The 27,447-nt window shown below is 51.6% G+C and overlaps 1 protein-coding gene across 1 annotated transcript in view; it reads right to left on the bottom strand.

Moving 5' to 3' along the window:
* Window positions 1-1,230: 1,230 nt before the first annotated feature.
* The window catches only part of LHX4 (LIM homeobox 4), a 41,413-nt gene continuing 15,196 nt past the window's right edge, over window positions 1,231-27,447 (bottom strand). Inside the window, exons 2-6 of the mRNA XM_063106901.1 lie at window positions 24,800-24,971; window positions 9,415-9,617; window positions 4,380-4,534; window positions 3,838-4,009; window positions 1,231-1,625 (exon numbers count right to left, since the gene is read on the bottom strand). Of these exons, the coding sequence (XP_062962971.1) occupies window positions 1,231-1,625; window positions 3,838-4,009; window positions 4,380-4,534; window positions 9,415-9,617; window positions 24,800-24,971 (1,097 nt within the window). The remainder of the gene's footprint in view (window positions 1,626-3,837; window positions 4,010-4,379; window positions 4,535-9,414; window positions 9,618-24,799; window positions 24,972-27,447) is intronic.

The following is a 27,447-nucleotide window of genomic DNA, read 5'->3' as shown; positions in this document are numbered from 1 at the left end:
CAGAGAGATGCAGCCCAAGGACTACTTGGAAGATTTTGGACAATTTTAGGGCTGCTCCCCCAATTATTCCTCCCAACTAAGGTAGGCCAAAAAAGCATTGCTAGTTCCTGGAAGTGGCCAAGACTGCCTTCCAATTGAGTCAGCCAGTAGGGCAGATAAAGCTTTCATTTTTAAGAGGGATAGCAGGAGTAGACTTGCAAACTCATCCAGACCAACTCCCTCAAAACAGACTCGCAAATATCATTTTACCCTCCGAGGATGGAGAACTCTGGGAGCCTGGCATCTGCGCATTTGGCTAACCAGACTGCATGTTTGGAACCCAAATGCGCCTACAAATGGTTTCACTGATTGTCCTTGTGTTCTCTCCATATTTCAGCACTGATCATTTTGTAACCCACAGACTGTCTTGTGGAATAAATGATACAAGAAAATTAAAAAGGCACACTGTGCACCAAGGGGACTCATCGGGCAGTCTGTGATGGTGGTCCAGGGCCACTCCGCTCCAGCCTCTGAGTCACCTGCAATGAAAACCACTTCTTGCCATCAGGGATTCTATGATATAGATGGATTTCTTAAAAACTGATGAATATTCTCTGGTTTATACATCCAGGTAGGAAAGAATTCAAATAGCAAAAAAAAGGAGAAGGCATATTTTTCACAGCAAAAAAAAGGAGGGAGCATATTTTCAGTATCAAACTGTGGCCATTAAAGACCTTTAGTAACTAACTTTTTTATTTTGAAAATCAGGGTTCAATAAGGAGAGTCCAGAAATTATTTTATTATACTCAAGGGCCATGATGCCTCTACCTCAGGAATCTTGGTTCCGCAGAGACCAGTGGTTTGGGAGGCATCATGTGAGATGCACCAGTTGGAACAGAGTTCCCGAAGGCCAAGGGAGCCTGTCACAGTCACCTCATGCTACCAAAGCACTGAGCAGCCAAAGCCTCTAAGCAGGGCAGGAGGGGAGAGAGCCCACAAGCCAGCATCCCTAGAGCTCTAGGCTATACCCCTGGGCTGTGTTGTGAGCTGAGGCTGCTCTCCCACCAGCTCCCCAAGAAAACAATGCCCTAGTGTGGTCTCACAGCCTTCTAGGAATCCGTGGAGGATTTCCATTGAAAATAATGGAAATTCACATTGGCGCACTTTTGATCCTTAAAAGGCAAGTCTCTTTTGATCCTTGAAGATATTCTCTCAAGCCAGAAGGACAGGTAGGGTGGGGAGGAGAGAAGTTTAAAAAGGAGGATGATCCATTTCATCGAGCCAGGAGGCTGGGCTAGTTGGAAAGTCGGGGTAGCCTACACTGCTTCCTGTGGAGATGTCAGAGGTGGGTCCCCCAGCCATGGCTCTCAGCGTCTGGCTCACTCCCTGCCCTGCATGAGCAATGATGCCCAGATTACTGTCCACCGTGTAATCCAGCCCATTGAGCAAAGGAGCGTGAGATGGCAGGGACGATGTGGAGGATGGAGACTGGGGGATTCCATAGGGGCTCCCATCCCTCAAGTCCTGATAGGATTGTCCTGTCCCGTCCATGGAGAAGCTCCCATTCATTAACTGTCCGCCTGTAACGTCCCCCACGTTGCCATAAATCCTATTGGTGTGGCCAAGTTCTGAGAGAATTTGATCCTCTGTGGACAAAAGAACGGAGATTTATTGTCAGCTGCCAGGACTCCGGTGGTCCCCTGCTCTTCACAACCCAGGATACACATGACCAGGGAAGAAGGCCAAGGGTGGCAGCTGCCTCGCTGCCAAGCATGGATCAGACACCAACATGTCAGCCTGACATCCAGAGACCAACCTGGGTCAAGGGGAAAAGCAGAAGCATTGCCTGTGGAGACTAAATGCCCAGGTCCCAGAGGGCTGGACACATGTTCGGTGAGCTTCTTGGTCCCTTATGGCTCCTGAACTACACCTAGGAGTATGAATGCCCAGGGTTTGGGGGATCATATGCATCTGCGTCGCAAGTGGAAACTGTGCTGATGAGATTTACTCTGAAAGCTTTTAAGCTGAAAAAAGTACTCAGTTTAAATGGTTGGGAAACAAGCAGACTCAGTGGTAAGGGCAGCTGAGAACCACTATCACACATGCACAAAATCCTTCTGGTCGACCTGAACAGAGGCGCAGCACCACGGGACTTGTTTCTTTCTATACAGTAAGCTTCACTGGGGACAAAGAACCGACTTGATTCAGGCAAATGGATCTTCATGTTTCTTAAAGAATTTCATTAAGGGAATCTAATAGAATCTTTGCCACCTGAAAGAATTTCTCTCTCCAACAGAGGTAAGCAGTTTTAGTCTTAGAAAATAAAGGATTATATAGTTACCCAGAGAGACCAATGATATGTCTACCCAGGGACCTACCCACACCCAACAGAAATGAGCTACCAAACAAGACTTAAAAACCCTGTGAGTTCCAGGCATTGATTTCAGCAGCTCAGATGAGATTAAGTGGCTTTCCCAATCCCACTGAGAGGCCCTTAAAGTGAGAGTAACGCCCCTGAGCATTATTCTTGTGAGAAGGGCCCCACAGACCCTGTGTTCGGGGAGGAGGCTGACCTCCAGGGTCACCAGGCCTGGGCTGAGATATAGTCCTCTCAGGGTACCGTGCTCCTGGCAGCAGCTTGCTCCATCCTCTGTCCACAAACTTCTTCTATTTCCACTTGGACCTACATATCAATTCCTATATCAGGCCTCCCAGACTCAACTTCAGCGCCCCATCTCTTCTGAGGCCTGCCTGCCCCCCATTTAATCCATGAAAATAAAAAAAAAAGAGGGGAAGCTCATGCCCTTTAAAGGGAGCAAGAAGATGAAGGCTCAGGTCCACTGTAAAATGGCCATGATTTGGCCTTTTGCCTATACCTGTCATCTTATATGACCAGGGCCCTCTGTAGGAGCCATGGGCTCCCTGTGGGGACTGTCATGCTTTTCATGTGTACAAATGTGCTTAGCTTTCCCCAAGCACATCCACAATCAGTCGTGTTCAATGATCTCCACAACATTATGACGTGGGCAAAGACGTGGTATTCCCCAGTTATAGATAAGGAAACTGAGGCTCAAGAGAAGTGAATTGATTTCACAGAGCCACACTAGAAACCGGGTCTGATCCCCAGTTCAGTACTCTTCTCTTTCCCCCAACAGAAGGCCTTCCGCATTTGAGGACTCAGTAAGTGAGAACAGTTATGGTTATTTGCAAACAACCTGAGGATCCACAGCATGCAGTAATTTGCAATTTTGCTGATGCACAAATATGAATATAGCTCATGCTGCAAAGCTTGTGTGCAGGGGACAGGATGAAGTGAGTGGTGGGGGAAGGGATTTCAGAAATGAAGCCAATTCCCCATCTCACATGCACTCACAATATTGATTTCCCAGGGAAAAGGGCCTGTGAGCCTGTCTTCCCCACCACCAGGACAGGAGGAAGGGGTTACTTTAGGGGGCTGTGGGAGGTAGGCCAGTGTCCCTGCAAAGGGGAGAAATGCAGGGGAGTGGCTAGGGACACAAGGCTGAGACACTGCCATCGGTTCACAGCTGCCAGGGCTGGAAGGGGTGCCCACTGTCACCAGGAAAGGAGGGGAGGCCTCAGGGCCCCGGGACAGGCCTGACCAGGTCCCAGGCCAGCAGCTTCCAGATCCGGCAGCAGTGCTATCTTGTGTTTTTACTTGTCCCATCACGAAAGGCCACTAACATCATCCCCCACCCTCGACTGCAAGTCTTGAGGAAAAGCCTGTGTTCAGGAGGGAGTTGCCAAGGCCTCAAGAAAGATCCCTCCTGCGTGTCAAGGATCACTGGTTCCCAAGGGACTTTCCTGAGACCTGGGCCTCACCCCTCCAGCCCTGCTCACCTCGGAAGCTCAGCTCACTGTCACTAACCCCACAGTCCTCTGCAGAGCTCTCCTTCTCCTGCTTGCTGCCTCCCCGGCTCCTCTTGACGCTCTTATAGAATTGCCCCCAGCGGTGCCGCCCTGCGTCCTTCTTCAGCCGCTTCTCCTTGGCCCTTCTGTTCTGAAACCAAACCTGCCACACAAGCACAAGGGACAGACTCAGGAGATGAACACCATGACCCAGAGCCCCCAGGACTCTTAGGGCAGGTGGCTGGAAATGGGCTGAAGCCTCAGTAGAGTGCAGGGCCGGAGTGTGATGTGCCCGCTTGTCCCTCTGCTTGGGCCACAGAACTCTGGCTCCACTTCTGGCAAACACGCCGCCATCACAGCCCTGAGCCCACCTCCCCAAGTGGATCAGTGACAGCCCTCACAAGGTGATGGCCCTCATGCTCCCTAGGCCTCCAGCAGGTGGAGGGCGTGGACACAGGGTCTGGCTCAGAACATTGTCCACCCGGTCCCAGGCCTGGGATCCCCTGAGGGCAAAGGCACCCTGGCTGTCTCACCTGTACGACCCTCATGTCCAGGCCTGTCTCTGAGGAAAGCTGCTCCCTGACATGCCGGGCGGGCTTGGGGGAGTTCTTGTAAGCGTTCTTCAACGTCTCCAGCTGCTTCGCTGTGATGGTGGTCCGGGGCCGCTTCGCACCGGCTTCCGAGTCATCTGCGAGGAAAAGCAGTTCTCACTGGGTTCAGTCCCCCTGACGCAGCAGCCGCCTCCCCGCAACACACCATGGGAGTCCTCCTGCTCTGGGCAGGGCAGGGGGGAGAATGGTGGACATCAGGGAGAGTGGTCCTGACCCCGTGCAGCCAACTCCTGTCCCTCAGGCCTTCCCAAGTCACTAGAAAGTGAGGACCACTGTCCTCTTTCCTCCTGCCACTCCCTGCCTCTTCCCTCCCCTGCAAGTCCTGCCACATAGAAGCCTTTCATCAGATGGAACATATAGGATTCCACGCATTTCCCTGTCATGACAAACATCCTCGTGAGTGAGTCATTGCCAGGGTGGTGAAGGTCAACAGCCAGAGTGAGGCCAGCGCTCTGAGCTGCCCCCAGATGCCCTCTGACACTGTCCCATCAGGAGCCTCCCGGTCCCCCACGGCCACGGCCACGCTGCCTTTGCCACGGCCCTCCAGGCGCATGGCTTGGGTGGGCCTGCAACTCATTTGTCATCCAAGGAGTGTTCATAAAGTATGGGTCAGAACCCATTTGTGGGTTGTAAAGTCAATTTAGTGGATCAAAACTAAAAGAGGAAACAAGATGGATAGGACAGGATAGGATAGATGAGGGCAAGTATTGCTTCATGAAAACTGTTTAGTTTTCACCATTTGAACGTGTGTAATCAGTTGAAATGTAAAATGAGTTTTTACTGTGGGTCAGAGTCAAAATTTGTTGACAGACACTGATCTGGGCTGGCTGGTTAGGTCGCTTGGTTAGATTGCAGTGTTATAACACCAAGGTCAAGGGTTAGGATCCCGGTGTTGGCCAGCCACCAAAAAAACCCACTGATCTAGAGTGTTCGGGGCAACACACCGATGGATCAACACAAAGTCTTCGGTGGATTTTTGAGTGGCTGAGCCTCGAGCTCCTGTTAGTTAAAGGCTGGTCTGTTCCATTCAGAGCCAGGCACAGAGAGAGGCACCTGGGTGTGTCCAGTTACACAATCAAGTGTAAACGGGGGGTGGGGGGTCCTCTCCCAGCTCTCAGACTTAACCACCCTTCTCTGCACAGCACCCTAAGAGGAACAAAGAATAAAGTCGGCAGCCAGGTCCCTTGCTCCTCAGCTCTCTGTGTTCCCTCTCATGTGTGTCCTTTCAAGTATCTCTGCTACATTCCTGCCTTTGTCCCTGTCTTTTCTCCTTCCCTCCCATTCAAAAAACCCTCTATTTGGAACAACAACAGCCCACATTTATCAAGCACTTCCTAGGTACGGGTGTTGACTAGGAACTTTACATACACTCATCCTCAGGACTCTAAAAGGTTCTCCTTGAAGTCAGAGGGCCCAGGATCAACACTCTTGTTGAGTGAGTGACTTGGGCAAGTAACCTCCCCATCTGAAGCTGGGGGCAGCAGCACGGCCCTGCAAGCAGTGGAGGCCGTCCTAGGAATTAAGTGGTGTGCAGCGACTATACTCGTGCACACAGGGAGCCACACAGGGAGCCACACGGGGAGCCACACAGGGAGTCACACAGGGAGCCACACAGGGAGCCACACAGGGAGCCACACAGGGGCCACACAGGAAGCGGGGCTGAAGGCCAGTGCCCTCTCTTTTCCTTGGGCTGTTCTCTTCTCCGCAGAGCCACTGTCATCCCAGAACACTTGCCACCCAGCTCCCTCCCTGGAGGTCCCAACCCAAAGAGGGGGCATTCCAGAGCCCCCACAACAGAGACTACATTACTTAGACAGTCACTCCAAAAGATTGATGAAAACCTCCACAATTTCTTCACTTTCAATTTTGTAATGAGGAGTCAATTCCTTCTGTCCATATTTATAGAGTTTACAGAATGACAACGTTTGCTGCAAATTTGAGTTAGGCAAATATGAAACAGTGCAATTTAAAAACATGTATACAGTCTTTATATATAAAATTTGAAATAATGAAATCACCAGAAATGTTTTAATTCATCGAGAATCACTTAATCTCAAAATATCTTGACCTAGTGAATTAGAAATTATTTTCACCACAGCCAGATGGCAGCGCCACTGGGATAGACCCCTGTCATCCTGGTTAGTGGCCCGTGGGTTCCGCATGCTGCTTATGTGCACAGGACTTTCTTCTCGCGATTATGGGGACTAATACGCTGTTATTTTAACATTCTCTGTTATTATAATTTAAAATCTTTTTTATATCCTATAACAATGTCATCCAAGTGTTCATTAAGTAGCAGTGGCAGTGCTCATGCTGAAAAATGTACCCAAAAATCAATAACTTTGGTACGGAAGTTAGATGTGATAAAACGCTATGAGGAAGGCCAAGCAAGACCATGATACCCTGGGCTGTTAATTTAGGAGAGAGCATTCTGCAAGGTATTAGAGATAATGCTGAGAAAATAAAAAGTAGCATTAAGGCAAAGATACACCACATCAGTCAAGGATTTATGTGCTTCCAGAATACATTCCCCCCCTCCATTTTTTACATTAATTCCTGTGGGAAAATGACTTAAAATATGTTAGTTTTGAATTATGCAGGATCTCCTAGAATCTGTCCCTGGCATAAAATGCAACCTCGTTATATCTAAAATGCAAACATCCAGGGACATGGACCAAATGAACAAAATCATTCCCACCAAGGTGCAAATAGCTGGTATTAGATTCTTTGTTTAGCTTGAGGGAGGATACTACAAGCCGAAAAGAGAGTTTAGAGTAGCAAGGAGAAATTAAAACAATATGAAAAGACAGCCAAACGGCCTACACAGACAAACATCCCCTGCTGCACTAGGGATCACTCTGATTGCACAGGGTGGAGTGGCCCCTGCCTTGCTGACAGCCAGAGGCAGGGGGACACCTGAGGAACATGCCAAAAATACTGCGTAACCTCCAACTGCTTTAAAACTCAAAGCACCCCTCACCTCCCTTTTTGCCTTTCTCTTGCACACTGGTCTCACTCCTGTTTAACACCCCATTGCACAAGACTTATCCTAGTTAAACCTCAGGAAACAGCCCTGTGTGGCAGGTGCTACTGTCCCGCATGTATAGCTGAGACACCAAGGTTCAGCCAGCTGCACCACTTGCCAGGGGACCTCCAAGCTTGTGGGGATGCCCATCCAGCCTCTGACGCCAAATCCAGTGCTTTCCATCATCCTACAAAGGCCTGCTATAGTGCAAATCTTCCGCCATAACATTATGAGCCCTACAGTGTCATTCTTCCCTCCCAGCTAGATTATGACCAGGCTACCTTTATCTCCCTCTTCTCTCAGGCCATTCACAATGCCAGGAGATGCCGGGTGAGAGTTCTCAGGCCTCTGACAAGGATAGCCAGCTGTGGGCCAGGGGGAGGCCGTGCCTTCTTAGTATCTCTGGTGAAGGGCATCAGAGTTCCAAAGGCCTCTGGGTATCTCTGAGTACATCTGCTTTGATGGTTTATCCCTGACAAGATGCCCTAATCTTCTGTGACATCATAATTGACTCCAAAGCAGCAGCATGGAGTGAGTTTTAAGGAACCAGAGCAGATTAGTACAATAAGGCAAAGAGCCTTGGAATGGGATTGCAGAGGCCCCAGGTCTCTGGAGGAAGGAGACCAAAGGCCTCTGATCACCCTAAAGGCCAGAGCTGTAGGTACAGTGGGAGAGGAGGTCTGCAAAAAGAGAGGAAGCCCCTGCCTGGGCACCCCTGCCCCTCCTGCCTCCTGCCACGGCCAAGCTGGCTCCAGCCGTCTCCCCAAAAGAGCCCTGTGAATTTCCTCTGCCTCCGCAGCACCACCCCTTGCTTCATTCTGCGTTTATTAAGCTAAAAAAGAATTTCTCCACATATAGATCAGATCTATGTGACATGTGTGCGAGCCCAGGAATGATCTGGAAAAGGATACATGAAATTGTTGTTGCTTTTTTTTTTTTTTATCAAGCTCAGAACTGTGAACAAGAGATGACACCCTGAGTTGATAAAAAAGTTCAAGTCAAAGGCAAAGGACTTTGATGTTTCATGAATTCATGCATCTGAGATTTCCAGGTTGGGTTTGGCCAAATCCCAAATTCAGAGGCGGGGGATGACACCTCCACCCCTCAGGCACAGGTGTGAGTGAGAAGCCAGAGGTGGGCTGCAGAAGGACGGAGTTGGGCTTGGCCTTCCTGAGGGGAGCATGGGGCGACAGGTGGTCTGTCTAGGCCCTGGAAAGACCCGGGCTGCCCAAGAACATGGCATGGAGGGCAAGAGCAGCTGCCCGCTGTCCAGGCTAAGGCATGTCTCCCAGGTGAGACTGCCAGATGCTTCTGCCATGCAGTGAGCTCCTGCTCAGCTGGGGACAATGGCCACGGGTTGGGGGAGGGGTGCGGTTATATTGTTGAGCTGGCATCTCCCTGAATGTGGCCTGATGTTCTTTCTCTTCATTGGGCAGATGACTGAACACTTGTTCCAGCATCAGGGGCTTCAGAAACACAAGGAATCATCACCCCTAAGTCCCTGCCCTCATGAAGCCCACAGTCTGAGAGGGGAACTCGAACACAACTGACTGAAGTACGAGATGACTTAGGCCAATGTGTGGGCTCTCACTGACTGCAACTTTCAAGGCAGCGGGATGCTGAGGTATATGTGCACCCTGATATGCAAAACTATGAAGCAACCCTGGTGTCCACTGTAGACAAAGCTCCCAGCCCCGTCCCAGGCAAGGAGGCCACCAAGATAATGACAAGGTCCCCAGCTGCTCCTGAGTCTACCATCTATTGTGGGAGAGAGGCGCACTCCCAGTTACCATAACTTGATAATACTTCCAGAGTCAAAGGGTTGGGTCAAGACCTGGGACCGCAGGGCTCCGAGGGGTGGGCCGGGGGCACTTGGACAGATGGGCACCTCAGGCAGAGGGCACGGCCCGAGCAAAGGGCCATGCTGTTTACCGTTCTGCTTGGCTGTCTCGTAGTCTTCCTTGCACACCAGCCGCCCATCCTCCATGAGGTAGAACTCGTCACCCGTGGCCAGCTGCCGGTTACAGATGATGCAGGCAAAGCAGTGCAGGTGGTAGACGAAGTCCTGGGCCTTGCGCACCACCTGGGTCGGGGGGATGCCCTGCTGGCAGGCTGTGCATTTTGTGCCAAAGCGCCTGTCAGGGCAGCAGGAAAGGATTAGGGTGTGTGGGGGGGGGGGGTCTGGCTTCCTCCCACTTCCCACCAGCTCCTCTCCCATCCCACCAATCCAGGGTCCATGGGCATCGACCCCCAGGCCACCCAGAGCTCACCATCTGGTCCTCTCTACCTTGTGGGGCTCTTCAGCCACAAGTGAAGGGGTTGGATTAGAACTAGAGTCTCCAACACCTTTTCCAAGGCTGACATCCCAGGGCTCAAATTGCCTGATTAACACCCATCAGTTCACGGGCGGCAGGAGGAGTTCCTCAGCATCAGGCTGTCTCACCTCCACCTCCTGGCTGCTCCTCTTTATGGTGACTCCTGGAGGACCAGCCTCTTGGGGAACTGTGTGTGCCCTCGGGCTGGTATGCATAAAGCACCCAGCAAAACTCCTCTTCCCACACTCGCTGCAGGAGGAGGCCCTGCGTGGCTGGAGACCTCACTTGCCAGTGTCCACGCTGGTGCTCCAGAGAAAACGTGCTTCCTTAGCAGAGCGAGGCTCTCCTGATGGCTTCTCTCTCCTATTCCTCCCCCAATTCCCTCCCCTCCATCCAGCACATAGAAAGCCCTCGTACCAGCCTCCATTCCCTTCCCTTGCACAGCCCTGGGGTGTGGAGGGCCAGGATGGGCCCAGGAAGCTGCACTTTCAAGCCACTGTGGCATTTCAGGGCAAGGGGTCTACGGATCTCAGTTTGAAAAGTGCTGCTTCAGACCTCTCTCTGGTCCACACCTTTCTGGACCAGCACCAAGGCAAGAGGAAACCACTCATAGCCACCCTGTGCCCAGGCTGGGAAGGAAGGAGAAATAGACACATTGAAAGTACAGTCCAGGGGGGTCACTTAAACCCTCTCCCAGTTCTGGCTGGAGAGATAAACAGAGCCACACCAGCGGCTATAGAAGGAGAGGGAAAATGGGGGCCGGTGTAGACACAGGCAGGGAAGATTCTGCTGCAGGTGAGCCTTCCCCGCTCCAGAAGGAGGCGGGAGGGGCCGGGGAAGCAGGGGCAGAGTTTAAAACAGCAATCAACCTAATTATTCATGACATTTCACACAGCAGAACTTTATCTTCTTCAGGATGAAAGACTTCGCCTAATGGATCTGGGGAAGGTTTGATTTTAATGGTCCTTTTAACTAATGCTTATAGGCAGCCTGATTTCCCCTGAAAGGACAGTACATATTTCATCCACATTAATACCAAATAAATTAATTATGGTCATGGCTATCATGATGAATCCCAGATTAATGCAGAATGATGGGTCTCTTATGCAGTAATGACACCTGCTGAGGGGGCTACAGGGCCCAGAATAGGCATAGCCAGCTGCGGCTTCAGAAGCCCCCTACCAGGGACGTAGTGGCCCAGGGAGAAGGGGGGGGGGCGTGCCTCTATGGCTATATGGGTAACCCCAAAAGAGCCAGGAATGTGGTCCAGGGACAACTCTTCTGAGACAGGTACGAGAAGGGTGTTAGTGTACAAGGCATGGCTGAGACGTGGCTTGGGAGGAACTCAGACTTTTACAGGAGTCCCAGCCTGAGGTTCAGGATAGGCTTTGTGACCAAGTTGGTGACCAAGTTGTTCCAAATCCTGCCTCAGGACAGAGCCTGGGCTTTCATCAGATTTTCAAAGGGATCCAGGACCAAGAAATGTGGAGTTAATATGTGTTGAATGAAGAAATCAGTGAATAAAGAACGCCACTGGCTAAATCTGAGGATGGAGAACAAAGTATCCAGTGTTCTGTACCTTCCAGAACACAGGTGAGGACCAGGCTTCTCCGCCAACTGCTGTCTAGCCATGTCGCCTGAATTAAAGAGGAAGGTGGGCAGGCCCCCAGCTCCACCCTGCGTGTGAGTGTGCGCATGTGTGTCTGGGGAACAAAGGGAAAGGAAGCCTGTATATGTGTTACCAAAGACTGTTTTCAAAAGGCCTGTACTTTTTATATCCAGTCCTGGCCAATCCACAAAGCAGGTGTTGAAATGAAACGATGCCTTCACCATGCTCACTGGGAGCTCTCCCAATAAACCACCCAAATCCGGAGGGAATGTCCAGGTCCTTTGCTACAGATGCTGGAGCAGAAGCAGCTCCAGAGGAGAACTGGACTTTCCCAAAATGCACATCCTATCTTGGTGGCCAAAACGGGGGGGACAGAGGCCCGAGGAGAAGAGGGCTGAGGGGAGACCCTGGAACAGAGCAAAGACCCCTCAGTGGCCTCTCCCACCCCTAAAAGGCAGACAGGGGCTTTCAGTAACCAGAAGCCCAGTTGACACCAGAGCACCAGAGACATGAAAGATAACGGGGATGTAAATTTAATCTACATACCGACAGTGATTCATGCACGAGGGTGGCAAGTGCACAAGAAAAATGAAAAATAAATGGACTTTCCCACCAGCGTTTTTTAGCCATCGAAGCAATTTTCCTGATTGTGGGATTTATACCGATGGTAAGTGGAAGTTGCCTCTCGTTACCTTTTTCCCCTGTAGCAGAGCCGAGGGGACCCTCCCTGAGGGAGCTGCATGCACCCCTTTGGCCCGAAGGGCTCCCCCAGTCTGGCCCAGCACTACAGGGCACCCCCCACCCCACCTACAGTGAGAACCAGTGGACCTGGAATAAGCTGCTGTCCCATGGGGTGTGCATGTGATGAAGACACTGTCCCCAAGTTTCCAGATCTCAGACCAGCCAGAGTCACAGAGGAGAAAGCCGAGGCCTGGCAGGCTGCATAGCTGTCCTGTGACACACGGCCATCATTGAAATTCCCAGGCCCAAGGTGAGATGAAGCTGTGAAATTGGCTGCTACACAAAGAACCAATAGCCCAACCAAATCTGAAGGAGGCTGAGGGTGAGGGTGGAGGCTGGACACTAGCCAAAGAAAGGGGCTTCTGAGGGATTTTCCAGGTAGCACCCCCTTAATACCCACCACCGAGCACCTACTGCATGCAGGGAGGCCCCACCAGCTCAGATGCACTGTCTGCACCAGCCTCACTCGCCAGAAACACAATCACGCTGACTGGCTCTGCCTGGCCAGGCCTCCAGGGACAGCCAGTCTCCCCAGGGAGAGCAGCTGGGAGGACTTGCTAATGGCTCACATGATTTTCCTCCTTTGGCCAACACCACTGGAAATTCTCTCTTATCCCTGCCCAGCAAGGAGTAGGCAAGCAACAGAGACCCACTGAATGAATAAATGAATGAGTGAACAAATGAGTGAATGAATGTGTGCCTGAAGCAGTCAGGAAAGGATTGGCTCTCAACACAATAATGACAGCTCCTATCCAAAGCCCTTCTTTTTTTTTCCAATTTATTTATTTATTTATTTATTTATTTATTTATTTATTTTATTTATTTATTTTTTTTTAAATTTTATTTTGTTGATATACATTGTGGCTGATTATTGCTCCCCATCACCAAACAAAGCCCTTCTGAGAAGGGATTGAGTCCCAGGTTGAAATGAGGCCCGTGGTTTACTAAAACGTGAAACTTTCCATCCTGCGTTGTTGTCGTCCCTACATTCATTCCATGAACGTCTCCCAAGTGCCCAGCCTGAAAGGTGGATATGGTGACGCCTTTTAACAGATGGGAAATGGAGGCTCAGAGGCAGCTCCCACGGGCAGTGAGTGAGAGAACCAGGATTGGGACTGGCTGCTTCTGCCACAACACAGTGGCCTTGGTACCCCTATACCCCAGACTGGGCCTTGTGTAGAGGGCCCTGTCCCCCATGCATCCCCAGCTGCCCTGAGCCCCTCACGCGAGGCACCCATCCCTGCAAAGCAGGGCTGCCTTGGGCACCTTCACCCCCAGGCATGTTTACCCAACACACCCGACAGGACAGTCACCACCGTCCATGCTCTGATAGCTGGCTCAGGGTTGGGGTGCAGGAAGGGCCCCAGACATCATGGCCGACTCTCACCCTCTGCTCCAGTGCTCTGCCTGAGTACTGTCCGCCCTTTGCTCTTGACCGGCCTGGCTGGGCCATTCTCGAGTGCAGGGACAAACTAGAGGGTGTCTGGATCCTATAGAAAGAGGGTGACAGGCAGGCCCTGCAGGCACCGAGCCTTCTCAAACCAGGGGCACACAAATCCTACACCACATGTCTGGCACATTCCTGATTTTAAGTTCTACCCTGCAGTCAGACCCAGGTAATGTACCATATTTTGGTCACTGAGGGACACTACTAATAAAGGCAGCTCCCACTCACCAGGCACCCACAGTGTGTCCTGCTCTGTGCATGCACGATCTCCCTCCATCCTCACCCCCGGGCCCTCAGCCCACGGCCCATTACCACCCCCTGCAGCAGCCACCACCACCGCAGTACCACCAGGCTTCCCATCACTCCTGTCATCACTCTTGGTGACGTCAATGGCCACGGTGACCATCCTTCCTGCCTCCGCCCTCTGGATTCTTCCACCACTTCTCAGCAGGCATGGCCTCTGCCCTTCCTCAGCGCTCACTGCAGGTTCTGCCCTAGACCTCGCTGCGACCAGGAACTGCAGCACCTCCAGAAGTCACTTCCCCTCATCCCGCCGCCTCCTGTCCTGCCCGTGCCCCCAACACCCTGGCTCCCTCGACTCAGGGACTGCCCTTTTCACTGTGCTTGTCACTGCCCCTCACCCCTCGCTCCCACCCCTGTGGCCTCACTCCCCTCCTAAGACTCCACTGCCCATCCTGGGAATGCGTCCCCCGCACACCCCTGCCACCCCCTGCCCTCTCTCAGCCCGAAACACGCCACCTTGCTGACGGGGCTCACTCTCGGCTGATGATACAACCTCAGGAGGGCCCTGCACATGTTCCTGTATTTCCCTAGCCCACTCACTCCCCACCTCCCGGACCCCGGCTCTCTCCAGCCCCCCATCCACAGCCTCTGCTGGTGGCCCAGCTTCTGATGTCCCAGAGAGAAGAGACACTCTGGGGAGACCTTCCACACCCCCACCCACTCACCCCTCCTCGGCCTCAGCGGGGCACAGGGCACCTTCCTTCTTGCCTAATAAGATTCCTCCAGCAACTGTCCCCTTTGCCTCCCATGTCATTGTCTCCCCTCTCTCTGAGCTCCTTCCCATCAGAGCACAAGCATGCCATGATTTCTGCCACTTAAAACCCCCTCTCTGGACCCCGCCACCCCTTCTGTCTACCATACTGCTCCCCGCTCAGAGCAGAACGCCCAGAAGAGGGCTCTGCTCCCGCTCTTCGCTCAAATCCGTTCCCATCAGGGTGCTGCCCACCAACCGACCACAACCACCTGATGAGGTCGCCCGTGACCTCGGCATCGCCGAGTCCACGTCAGCAGACGTCTTCCCTGACCTTTGAGCCACACCGCTCCTCAGCGTCTCCACATGGAGGCCCAAGGCCAGCGTCCTGATCTCCTCCCACCATCTGCTCCTCCAGGGTCTTCCCCAGCTCAGACCATGGCAATTTCATTCTTCCAGTTGCTCAGGCCAAAACCTTGGACACCCCTGACTGATCCGTCGGCAAACCCTGTTGGCTCTACCACAGGTTACATCGAGCGTCCCACCACTTCTCACATCTCCTGTGATCACCTGCTCAGGACCTTCCAGTGACTCCCATCTCACTCACGGTCAAAGCCAAAGTTCCTTTAATGGCCGACAAGCCCTACACCTCCATTCAGCCCCTACTACCTTTCCCAGCTCACTCCTCCACTCTGCCCCTGCTCACTCCACCCCAGCCATATGGCCTCCTCTGCCTGGAACACTCTTTCCCTGGATACCTGCCTCGCTTCCTCCTGAGTCCTACAGGTCTCCCCTCAAATGCCACCTTCTCAGAGGAGCATTCCTCGACCACCTCCCCCAGAACTTCCTTTTTCCTCTCCAGAGCATTCATCTCAATAGAGGAATGTGCAAACTCCACGACAGCAGGGACTTCATCTGTCTTGTCATGGCTGAATCCAGCACCTAGAGCAGTGCCTGGCCCATGTGCTCTGTGGATGTCTGTTGAATAACTAAATGAATGACCCACTCCTATGGTATGCATTAATACATGTTCCCCATTTATAGATGAGGAAACTGAAGTTCACAGAGCGAGGTAACGTGCCCAAGGCCTCACAGCTAATGAGCAGTGGAGCTGGGGTTTGAACGCAGTGCTCGTCCTCAGGGACGCCTCCCTTACTCTTGGCAGTTGATGGGGACTGACGCAGGCCTCATGTCAGCCTCCCATGTGTGGGAGCTGCCACAGCATGGTGCACTGTCCAGAGGAAACAAAATACTGCACAACTTGATTTTATGCTTTAATTGCTTGGCGGTGATTTACTGCGGGCCGTATATTTTTTTTCCCAGTTGACACTTCCTACATGTATTTCTTTTATCTATCACCACACTTGACAGGTAAGTTGCTGATATTTACTGTTACTGTATGTACCAATATTTCCAACATATATCACCACCCACTCTAAGGCCACGGCTATGTCGTGGGCACATAAAGTTCTGCCTGAGAGTGGCCAGTGTCTTCAGACATAGACTGGAGTCATATTTGGAGAAGGCCTGACACCAAAGAATATTAGAGACTTGGGTGGTGGGGACATAGCCCCCCTGCCACATGCACACAATCATACATATACCTTTCTGGCCCACCAGAACTGCCCCACAGTGATCTGCTTCTTATTTGGGTTTTTTTATAATGTTTTTATTTTCAAAGAGGATTCAACATTATTATTTTGAGATGAATGCTACTGGAAAAGCTTTAGAACCAGTGACCTCCCCCTCATTTAACAGAGGAGGAAACTGGGGCCCAGAGAGGGGTAGTGATTTGCCCAAGATTATACACCTCCATTAGTGACAGAAAAGGGGGTGGAACCCAACTCTCCCTTTCTTCGGCCACATATCCCCTTGCAGGGGACAGATTTGCTTCCCAAGAGGTAATGGGACATGTAGGATCTGACCCCCTTCTACAAAAATCCAGCCCCACCCCCACCCCCATATTTTTGTAAACATGCATCAAGCATGTAATATGCACCAGGCAATTTCATGTGCGTTATCTCATTTAAACCACACAACGGCCCTAGTAGGTAGATATTATTGTTCCGTTCTCCCAGATGGTGACAAGCTTGGGGCAGTCAGCTGACCGGCCCAAGGTTACACTCCCTCCTCCCCACTCACGTCTCCCAGCACCTAACCTGCCCTTCTCACTACCAGTTCATCGGTCTCTGCGAAGGTGTTAGGTCAGCTGCTACCAAACTACCCTGTGCAGAAGACTCATCCGGGATGCTTGCTTAAAAGCAGAAAAGCCACCCCGGCTCCAGATTCTAGGTCCAGAACCCACACTTAACACTTTTTAACCCCCATGGGTGACCCCGATGCAGCTGTTGCACGGACCATTCTTTGAGAAATCCTGTGTAACTTACATTCTTAGCCTTCCTGGGGCATCTGCAGGTTGCTTGTGGATTCTCTGAGTCCCAAGAATCTAAGGCCTTATTCTCCAATGGTGGCCTGGCAGACACTGTGGCAATCAGCGGAATGGACATTTGGGGCAGAGACCCCATCAAGTCCCCCAGGCTAACTGATTGCACTCACTGGCCACAGAACCCAACCCTAGTCTGTGGCTTCTCCTCAAAGTGGGGCTTCCAGGGACACAGAAAGATCCCCAGTGACAAACCAGACACTGGCTATGAGGGGCCCCTAGTGTGACCTTGGCCAGAGAATCAGCAGGGGATGAGGTTGACTCATGGGGCCTTGAATGCCAAGCTCAGAAGTTTCAAAAGGCGATGGGAGCAAGAGCTGGGCCTGTCAGGAGGGGCTGCACTGGTTGAAGGAGGGGTGGGGAAGACAGTAGTTAGAAAAGCATCAGGCGGTGCAGAGGCATGGAAACAGGCCTGACAGGGGACAGAGACAGCAGGAATGGACAGCAAGGGCCTTTTGGAGGTGGGATCCCTATAGCTTGGCACCTAATGGCCAGGGTTGGGTGTGAAGGAGAGAGAAGAGGGCTTGCGGCTGCTGGCAGGTGTGTTTTGCCTGGGGTAAGAGAGCACTGCCCCTCATCTCCCACTCCCATGTCACCCAGATCCCACTTTGCTTGAGGACTCCATTTCCACAGCCCAGAGGCATCTGACTCCCAAGTTGATTTGCAACTATTTGGTTCAAAACAGATTCCCCCAAGCCAGAAAAGTCCCTGAGACAGGGTTTCCACAGATGTCAGGAGGCCTTCGCCTGGGAGATGGCAGCTGAACGGGAGTGCCCGGGGCAGGCAGACAGACAATCCGAGGCCTCATCCCCACCTGATATACTGTCCCTCGGGGAAACTGCTGGGCTAAGTAATTGCTTCTGCCTTGATTACAGGCCATCACAAATAACTGGGGGCCTGGTCCCACCGTGTGTTTGAGTCTTACAAATGCCCACATGCATAGCCACTATCTGGACCACCTGATCGTTACCTTAAAAGGTTTAATTTGCTTAGTGAGGGAATTAGACTATAAACTATTCAGGAATTATGGAAAGTCACATGTCAAAGAGACCCTCCCCCTGGGGGTTCCTTAAGCACATCTGGCTAGAGCACCGTGTGTGTGCGCGCGCGCGCGTGTGCGCACATGGCCTGGCAAGTGTGCGTGCGCGCACTCTTGCTGGCAAAGTGGCTCAGCAAGAGTCTGGCCTCAGATTGGAACCCCAACCAGCCCCAGAATGGAAGCAGCCTCTTCCTGGGGTATGAGGGCACAAGACTGCTTGAGGCAGCCCCACAGCCACACAAGCACTGCTGACCTTCCCCACCCCCACCCCTGGCCAGAGCTGGGACCCTCCTCTGTGAAGTGAAGAGGGAAGGGCAGCATCCCATGAGGAGAACTCACACCTATTCCCACCAGCCCCACACTACAACACAAACATTTGTTTCAATCCCCTGATCTGCCACTGCCACTGGACATGGCCTCGCCTCCAATGCCAGGACCCAAGACCTGTGTAGCCATGTCACTCCAAGCCACTGACCCTAGGACCCTTGTTCTCTCTTCTGTTCTCTTCCCTACATAGATAAATCGTCACGACCTTAATAAGAATACTTACAAATAATGATAACTAAGAACTTATGTCACCTTACGCAGTCCTCACAGTAACTCTGAAAAGCAGATATATGTATTCCTGTTTTAGAGATGGGAAAGTGAGGCTCAGTGCAGTCTAACACCCATGTCCACGCTGAACCTAGATTTAAACCCAATCCTCGCTCCCTCTGTGAAGTCCATCCCATAGAGAGGTCGGGCCTGCCTGCCCTATGTTGACCAATGTCCTGTGAGCATCTGTCCACTGCCCAGATGAGGAATGGAGGCCCTGGTCACGAGAGTGATTGGGCTAAGGTCACCAGTGAAGATCTGTCCATAGCCAGTAAAACCACCCTGCGGCTGGGCCAAATGCAGCGCAGGCCAGAGCTGAAACATGCTGTTCTGAACTGCAGGGATAAATCAGAGCAGCTCCTAGCTTCCAAGGACTCTGCCTACCTGCCCTTGGCTGACAGCCAGGACAGCCTGGAGATTGACTGGCTGGGGGAGGGGCCCGGCAAGGCACAGAGGGAGCTGGCCCAGCAACGGGGCAGCCCTCCATCCTGCCAGGGACCCCTAGCAGGGCCCGTCTCTGCCTGGCCAGCAGGGTGAGGGCCTCAGGGGCAGGGAGACACCCCCAAAGCAGCATGACGTTTTAGACAGGAACCTCCTGGGGTGGCAGCACCCTCAGAACACCGGCGACTCTCCCCCCACAACCCCCTCCGACAGGCAGATGTAAGTACAGACCCCTGGGGGCCAGAAGCACAGCTTGAAGTGCCCCACAAGCCTGGAATGTCTTTGAGGGCTTGCCCTTGACCTTAAAGGTGTATAAATGCTGTCCTCTCTTCAGTTCTATAGCTATGTTTGTTTTCATAATATACATATATTTATTTCCTAATAATCACTGATTTGTGTTCCAAACCTTCACGTAAATCAACCTGTCATGTCTGTCCTGTGGTTCATCCGTGCCACACGCCCTCACCATTCTACCAGGCTACCCCCCCATCTGAGGAGTTCCAGGCAGTTAAAAGTCACCTCAACAGCAAGCTCTCAAAGCTTGTCCCAGGGGAGACCAGGAGAAGCCAGTGCAGTTCCGGCCCTGAGGGACAACTCTGACAGCCTGGCCTTCCAGGGCTGCGGGTCAAGTAGCCAGACATCAGGGCCAGAAACCCAGAGACATTGAGAAAGCACCTAGAGCTACGTTGGACACAGTTTACACTCTACCTTCTTCCCAGCTCTGTGGGAACTCGTCTTAATAAACAAAGGAATGAGGTTCAGAAAAGCTTACTTGTTTGCTGACAAATAGGTAATAAAAGATAGAACAGAAATTCAGCTGAGCTCCTTTTGGGTTCACAAACCACCTGGCTCATAAAACAACTCCCTTCTGTGAGATGCTCCTGTGTACCAGGTGTCTTTAAAGCAGGCACTACTGGAATTCTCATTTTTTCTGAAGAGAACACTGAAGCTCAGAGATGTTAAGGAACTTGCCTACAGGCCAGCTGAGTGCCCTTAGGCTTGAGGGCCAACTGGATTCGAACCCAGCTCCCAGAACAGAGAACCTGTTGCACTGTGCTTCAGAGTAAGGGAGATCCTCCCAGGCCCCAGAAACCCTGCACCCAGAATCCTGCTCTTCCCAGGCCCTGGTCCATTTGCAAGGAGACATGGGACCCACGACTGCACACATGGTCTGGAAAGGACCTGCTTAGCAAATGCAAAGCAAGGAGTTCTTGGCCCCTGAGCTTGCAAATCAAATTGTGATAGGCCTTGGAACATCCTCTGCATGAGGGTAGGCTCTCCTGTGCTGAAAGCCCCCACTGGACTCAGAACAAATCACAGCCCTACCACGCTGCATTAGTCAACCCAGTGCCTCTCCTCTTGGGCCTCAGAATTCTATTTCCTTTGGAGAAAGGAAAACCAAAGACCCAAGAAGCAAAGACAACAAACAACAGCAAAAACCAGCCAATGTTACTGAGCAAGGCAGAGTTCAACAGCCCCAAGAGAAAATGCAACAACCACAGAGTACAACCTCCCAACAATACTTCTCTCTTCGTCTGTGTACACACCAACATCACCCTCTGCTGCCAGTTACCAGTATTACCACATGTCCCGGGCTGGGGGACGTCCTGCCCCCCTTCCTGGAAGCCTCTCCCCACCTCTGAGGTATGGCGCAGCTCTGGGGGCCCTCTTCATATTACCATCTTGAGTCACAGAACTTCATATAGAATAGGACGTGGAGGGTGATGACCCTGGAGCTGTGCAAAGCAGTGGCCCTGCCCCTTGTTATGGGCAAAGAGATTAAAATATTGATCCAGAAACACAGAACCACAGCAGTGATCAGCAAAGCCAGTGAGTCCTGCCGCTTGCCTCTGAACAGGGCTCTGGGGCAGGAACCAGAAAAGAACCAGTGCTTTTCTTTTTTCCTTTTTCCTTCAAGAAGCATAGAGAAGGGATTCTCCCTGGCTCTGACCAGGTGTCCTCCGAACCCCACAGCTGAGAGCTTTCTGCAGTCTGATGGATGAATTCAAGTATATGGCACCTGCTGTCCCTCTCACAATGTTGTCACAGATGTGCCTTCTGCAGCCAAGTGTGACAGCAGGGAGCGACCTGGGTGCCAGGGACTGCCCGCCCCTCCTGCCCCTCTCCTGTTCTCTCTGCTCACAGCACCCCTGCATGTCTGCTCTGATGTGCCATCTGAAAGTAGGAGCCTGGTGACATTTAACAAGCTGAAATAACAAGCAGGTCACCCTAGCCCCAAGTGGGCAGAGAGTCCTAAGACTGCTGCAGATGGAAGGTGAAGCCACTCTGACCTTAGACAACCCGCTCCCCCGCTGTCCTTACCTAGGACGGAACCTGCTGCTGAGCCTTCCTGTACCAAACAGCCATGCTCCTGAAGAGCTGGGTGGGGCCTGTAAGTCCAAGTGTCCTCACTGGGGACTTCAGAGAAGCTTAGTCTTCATCTTCGATTGTCCCTCCATTTGCAGGGGGAGAATGACTTCACTTTTAAGTTACTCTCTACACAGCACCCTATTACAGAGTTAATGGCCTGGATTCAGCACTGAATCTGTGGCCAGTTCCCTGCTTTACAAAAGGATCTACCTGGAGAGTGGGTCCTTTTATGAAGCAGAGCAGTCCCATGGCACATGGGGAATCATTGTGGTACATTTTCGAGGCAGCCTGGGCCTCCCTGACTCTCAAGATACAGAAGAAACTAGTTGCCAAAGCCCTTGGAAATTCATTATGTAATTTACCCCTTGTTGCATCAAACCTGGCGATGGCATGGGAAGGCTCAGAGCCAGGTGCTTACGCAGGGGTCAGAAAAATGACTAACATCCAGGCCCTTTCCTCAAGCCAACAAGGAAGATAAAACAGGTGCACGAGAAATGAGCAAAACAAAGCAGCTGGTGCTGAGTCACCCAGAGACAGAAGGGAGAGGGTGGGATGCTCTGCGGGGGCTCCTGCCCGCTCAGGGGCTGGACTCTGAGCGACCATGGAAGGCTGGGTGAACGTCTCCCCTGGGAGGAAACAGTCTGAGCTAGGGTGTGGAGGTGGGAAAATGCAGAGCACGCCGGGGGAACAGGCATCCTGTTTGGGGGGCTTTGGGTGCCCGGGGAAAGCAGTGAGCCAGAGCTGGAAGGAAGCATGTGCAGAGGCTCTGGTAGCGCTAACGCATCTGGCATGTTCCGCAGGCAGAGGCAGCCCTGCTGAAGGGGCCAGAGCAGGGTCGGGACCTGAGCCATGAGGTAGGATGGCTCATATGGCAGGAAGGCTTGTGGGCTACTACCAGTCAGGAGGTGACTGCTCAGCAAGGCCCCGGAAGGACCCAAACGAGGGCCGTGGCCTGAGGAGGCCATGGAGGCAGGGGTCGGGGCACCAGCCTGGGTGAGGGTCCATTATTGTTATTTCTGGTCTTCGGTTTATGGCTCACAGGCCTGTGGTGATCCCTCCTCAGCCCACACTCTGGGCCCCTCCTGGGTCTGGGGAGACCCTCTCTCCTTGTCATTTCTCCTCCCCAACCCAACCCTACACCTGCGCTGCTGCCATCTCCCTCTCCACCCTCCCTTTCCAAACCTGGGACCAGCCAGTCAAGGTCCAGAAATCAGACAGCCCCCTGAGGTGATGCTGGGGGCTCCAAGGGGCCCTCTGGTGACAAAGCCCTGGGTCCATGGCCCTGACGGGCTTTGCCTGTACTCCACAGGCTGCCAGGTTGGACCAGACAGAATCCCTACAGGACCTGAGGCCTGACCCAGGGACATCTCAGCACCTACCCTGTCCCTAGATGGGCAAGAAGGTGACATGGCCTCTTGCCTTGTCCCTTGAGCTCACTGTGGCTTCAGACCAGAGGATGGTGCCCTGATCACAGAAGCAGGGGCAGCTCACCCAACCCCCAAGTCCAGGTCCTCTCACCTGCTCCCTCCTGCCCTCCTTACACACACACTTATGTCCACATATGCACACGGGTACACAATGCAGGTGCACATGTGCACACGCACACTGAAATTCACCCCCTCCGTGGTCCCATAAGACCTGCCATGGCGTTTGGCCAGGGCATCATCGAGGGAGGAAGACAGTGGCAAACTCTTGTTGTCCACTGAGAAAGGATGTGAGTGGAGGGAATGCAACTGTAGAAATGCCAGAATAAAGGAAATTAGAGGTGGGTTGGAAGTGGACAAAGCAGAAGGAAGATTGGGAGAAAGGGGAGCAGTACACGAAAAGCTTAAGGAAGAACCGAAGGCCCGTCCCTGCATTTGAACCATCAGGGACTTGCAGGGTGTGCCTGTGACAGCCACTGCCCCTGCCCTCCTGTAGCACACACACACACACACACACACACACACACAAGGAGGGGGCAGCATGTATTTGACCAAAGTGTGATGGTGACAGTAGTCACTAAGATCTTCTTAAATGTGCTTGCCAACTCACGTTGTGCTGAAGAAATCTGAGAATCCTCAGAAATTCAAATCACTTATTTAAATAATCACTTATTTAATCACTTTAACCTTTGGGAGGATTTGGGAAGAATCCTGTTCTGTATCTGGGACTCCCATTTCTCGCCTTTTCTCCTCCCTGTCTCTAGAATGCTCGCCATCAGGAGGATGTGCACTGCCTCTCGGGGCCTTGGTCATTCACACTGAATGTTTTCAGGCCTTGGTGAGCCTCCCCAGCACCCCAACCTCACATAGAGCACCCCATGGGCCTTGGTGTGCCTGAACACAGGGCTCAGTGTCACAGGCCCGTGGCCCCCACCTCCCGTTCTTGGCTTTGCTGTTGCCAGCTGGTCCATGTCGGCAGAGGCACCAGCCTGAGTGCCTCTGGTAATAGGTTCTGGGAGAGAAGTCCCAGACTAAATGCCATGGGAAATAAATTCCAGGAAGTCCCTTCACCCTGACCAAAAGGTCCAAGATTTTTCTGATGGCCCCAACCCCAGAATGAAAAATCCACCGACATCTTAAGAGCTATCACTCATGTCAGGTGCTATGCTAAAGACTTTATGCATATTAACTTATTTAAAGCTAATGAGGCAGGAACTATTATTATCAGCCCCATTTTATAGATAAAAGAACTGAGGCACAGAGAAGTTAAGTAACTTGTCCAAGGGCACATAGCCAATAACTGGGTTTAAACCCAGGCAGAATCTGGGCTCTTAACTATTACACAAAATTGCCTCTTCATCATGTTTTTATTTAAAGTAATGACACAGACCAAGCCTGGCTTGACTCCTACCAGGAGCAACTCTTCCAAGCCTCTGAGGCCTTTGAAGCAGGCTGGGGAAACACAGCCATGGAGACACTTCTAGAGAGGGGGCATGAACCTAAAAGCACCTGCTCTGAAAGTCATGGGAATGTTATAGCCAAGTGCCCTGAGGCACCAAATCACCAAGACAGAAAGAGCAACTCCTTTTAGGATTTGCAGAGATCCTTTGTCAGCTACCTGGGAGAAATCTGGCCCATGCCTTCATAGGCTCCTCACCCCCACACCTTGCAGAGTTCAGGTGAGGCCAAGATACTGGCCCTCACGCAGTGATGGGGCTGGTGATCAGAAGGGGGACCTCAATGAGGAACATCTTCTCATCACCAGGACTTACCCACGCCATCCAGGGTGGACCCTCTGTCCTCCCCATCCTGCCTCACTGCAAACTTCCCCCTTACTGCACGGGGGGAGGCAGAGACAGGTCAAGGCAAGGCGGAGGCTGTGCCCACAGCTCTGACTTACTTGAAGAAATCCTCCTTGCAGTAGACACTTCCAGCCCTGGAGAAGCACCTGTCAGCCAGCTGCATCTGGCAGTCTGCACACTTGAGGCAGGAGCTGTGCCAGTGTCTGTCCAGAACCTTCAGGATGAACTTGTCCAGAATATGCTGGTTGCAGCCAGCACACTGGGGGATCTCTGTGGGGAGAGGAGAGAGAGAGGCAGCGTGAGCCTTCCACACAGCCTGACTAACCAGGCCAGGCCCTGTGTGGACACCTTCCCATTCTGCCCATGGTGGAAATGAACATGACCCAACCCCCCAGGGCTGCCGCATATAGTTGTGCAGGCTATACACTGCACAAAGTTGCGTGGTCAAGGGAGGAGGTGCGGACCGAAATCCAACCCTTGCTTTGCTGGACAGGCTGCGCACTCTGGCTTAGGGTGTCTTTGGCCCAGAGGGGTCACCTGTTTCTAATGGTTCCACAAGTCTAGCAGCATTAGCTAACCTTATTTATGCCAGCTGAAACTCCACAGCCAAGAAGCTAGGAAGGCCCAAACAATATTCACTCCTGTTTCCATGATATTTTCACTGTGGTTGGAAGCTGTGCTAAAAACATCAGCCCTCAAAATGAACCCTGTCTAGGCATAGACTCAGAAGTCATCTGGCCTGAAAAGCAAATGATATGCATGGGGGTTAGGCAATGACAAGGTTCAGGCCTGAGGGTGCTCCTGGAGAGAGAATCTAATAGAGTTTGGATGTGTTGTCCCAGCAAAACTCATGTGGAAACTTGATCCCCAAGGTGGCAGTCTTGGGAGCTGTTTGAGTCATGGGGATTGATCCCTTATGAATGAATTAATGCTCTCCCTGGGTGGGTGGGAGTAGTGAGTGAGTTCTCACTTTATTACTCTTTATTAGTTCCCATGAGAGCTGGTTGTTTAAAAAGACCCTGGCACCTCCCCTCCCTCTCTTGCTTCCTTTCACCATGTGATCTGCTTATACCTGCCAGCTGCCTGCTGTGCTTTCTGCCATGAGTAGAAGCAGCCTGAGGCCCACACCAGGTGCAACTGTCCCAGAATTATGAGCCAGATAAACCTCTTTTCTTTATAAATTACCCAGCCTCAGGTATTGTGTTATAGCAACACAAAAACAGACTAATACAGAATCTTAATATTGTAATGAACTGCAACAGATACCATGGACTGGCTTGATCAATACCCCATCCTAATGTGCCATCCTGTGCTGCAGACGGGAAAGCTAGAAACTACTTTTCCAGACTCCCTTGCAGCTCGGGTTCCAAATATGATCTAAGAGTCTGCCAATCAGATGTACTTAGGAGCATGAATTCAGACCTGAGTTCAACACAGGGACAGCTAAAGGGCAGGCCCCCATTGTGTTGGTGTGAATCAGTGGTAGAGGCAATGAAATTCAGGGGGGTGGGGGGCTGGGAGCTATTGCTGGAAGCTCCACCCAGCTGGCTCCACTGAATTGAAAGCCACTTAATACCTGGTAATTAATCATTTTCCACTTAAATAGTGAAAGTGGATTCTGTTGTTCACAATTGAACTGTAACGACTGCCCCATCCTGTTCCTGTACCGGGTGACTTCCTATCCAAGATCTGTTTCTCTGCCATCCCATCCTTACCAAAGGATTGCTTGGGGTTTGATAGTATTTTGAGTCACTGAATGTTTCAAAAGCTAAAAAGTGGTCAGGCTTCCATGGTTGGATGAACAAATAGTACTAGCATCTCTAGCATTTTCCCCTGTACTTACCCTCAAAAAGGAGGGGGAGGTAAAAAAAAAAAAAAAGGAAAAGAAAAAGAAAAACAAAGAAAAACTCAAATACTAAAAACAAAAACATAAAAGTGCAAGCATTTGGCCTCCTATAGTGTCCACCTGATGTAGCACTCATGAAACTGGCAATTTCAGAGTTTCTCACCTCTGTTATAATAGCACTTTTGCTAACTGTTTGTCTACACACTGTCTTCCCATTGGGAGGTGGGATCCTCATGTGGCAAGAACAGTGTTTTTTCTCGGCTTTGTATCCTCGCCGCCTGGCATAGTGCCTGGCACACAAGGGTAGCTCCACAGATATTTATCACTGAATCATCATTGATCAAATCCTCTCTAAGAAGCTCCCCGTGAAACAGTTCTTTAATCTCTCCTGCACACTCCAAAACGTCAACAAAAGTGGTAAAACCAAATCTCTCACAAATCATACGTGTTTCTCAATTCATATCATATTTGTTGGTTGTGATATAATTTTAAAATGTTAATGTAAGGGAATTAGCCTCAAAGCACTGAAAACAATTTAACCACCTCTGAACCTATGTAGAGAGAAAGCTTTCTCAAGTATTAACACATATTATGTTTGTATTTAAAACTTATAGATAGGCTATTGGGACATTCACTAAACACTATCACTAACTCCGTACGCACAAGTGCCCACCTCAAACCCAATTAAACCCCAACCTAGTCTGTTCTCTTTACGGCCTCAGCACCACCAGCCTTTGCTCGAAAGTCAGACCTGTCCTGGCCTTTTGATCCCTTTCTCAGCCCTAAAGATCCCACAAAACCCACCAGGACTCACATTAAGGTAGGGATATGTGGGCCCGAACACTTGCTAATTGTCCTATGGGATTCTTTTTTCTATCTCAAAAGGTTTTCTCCTTGAGG

Source organism: Cynocephalus volans, chromosome 8 (assembly GCF_027409185.1).
Source record: "Cynocephalus volans isolate mCynVol1 chromosome 8, mCynVol1.pri, whole genome shotgun sequence".
Classification (NCBI taxonomy): domain Eukaryota; kingdom Metazoa; phylum Chordata; class Mammalia; order Dermoptera; family Cynocephalidae; genus Cynocephalus; species Cynocephalus volans.
This window is presented reverse-complemented; position numbering and strand designations above follow the sequence as displayed.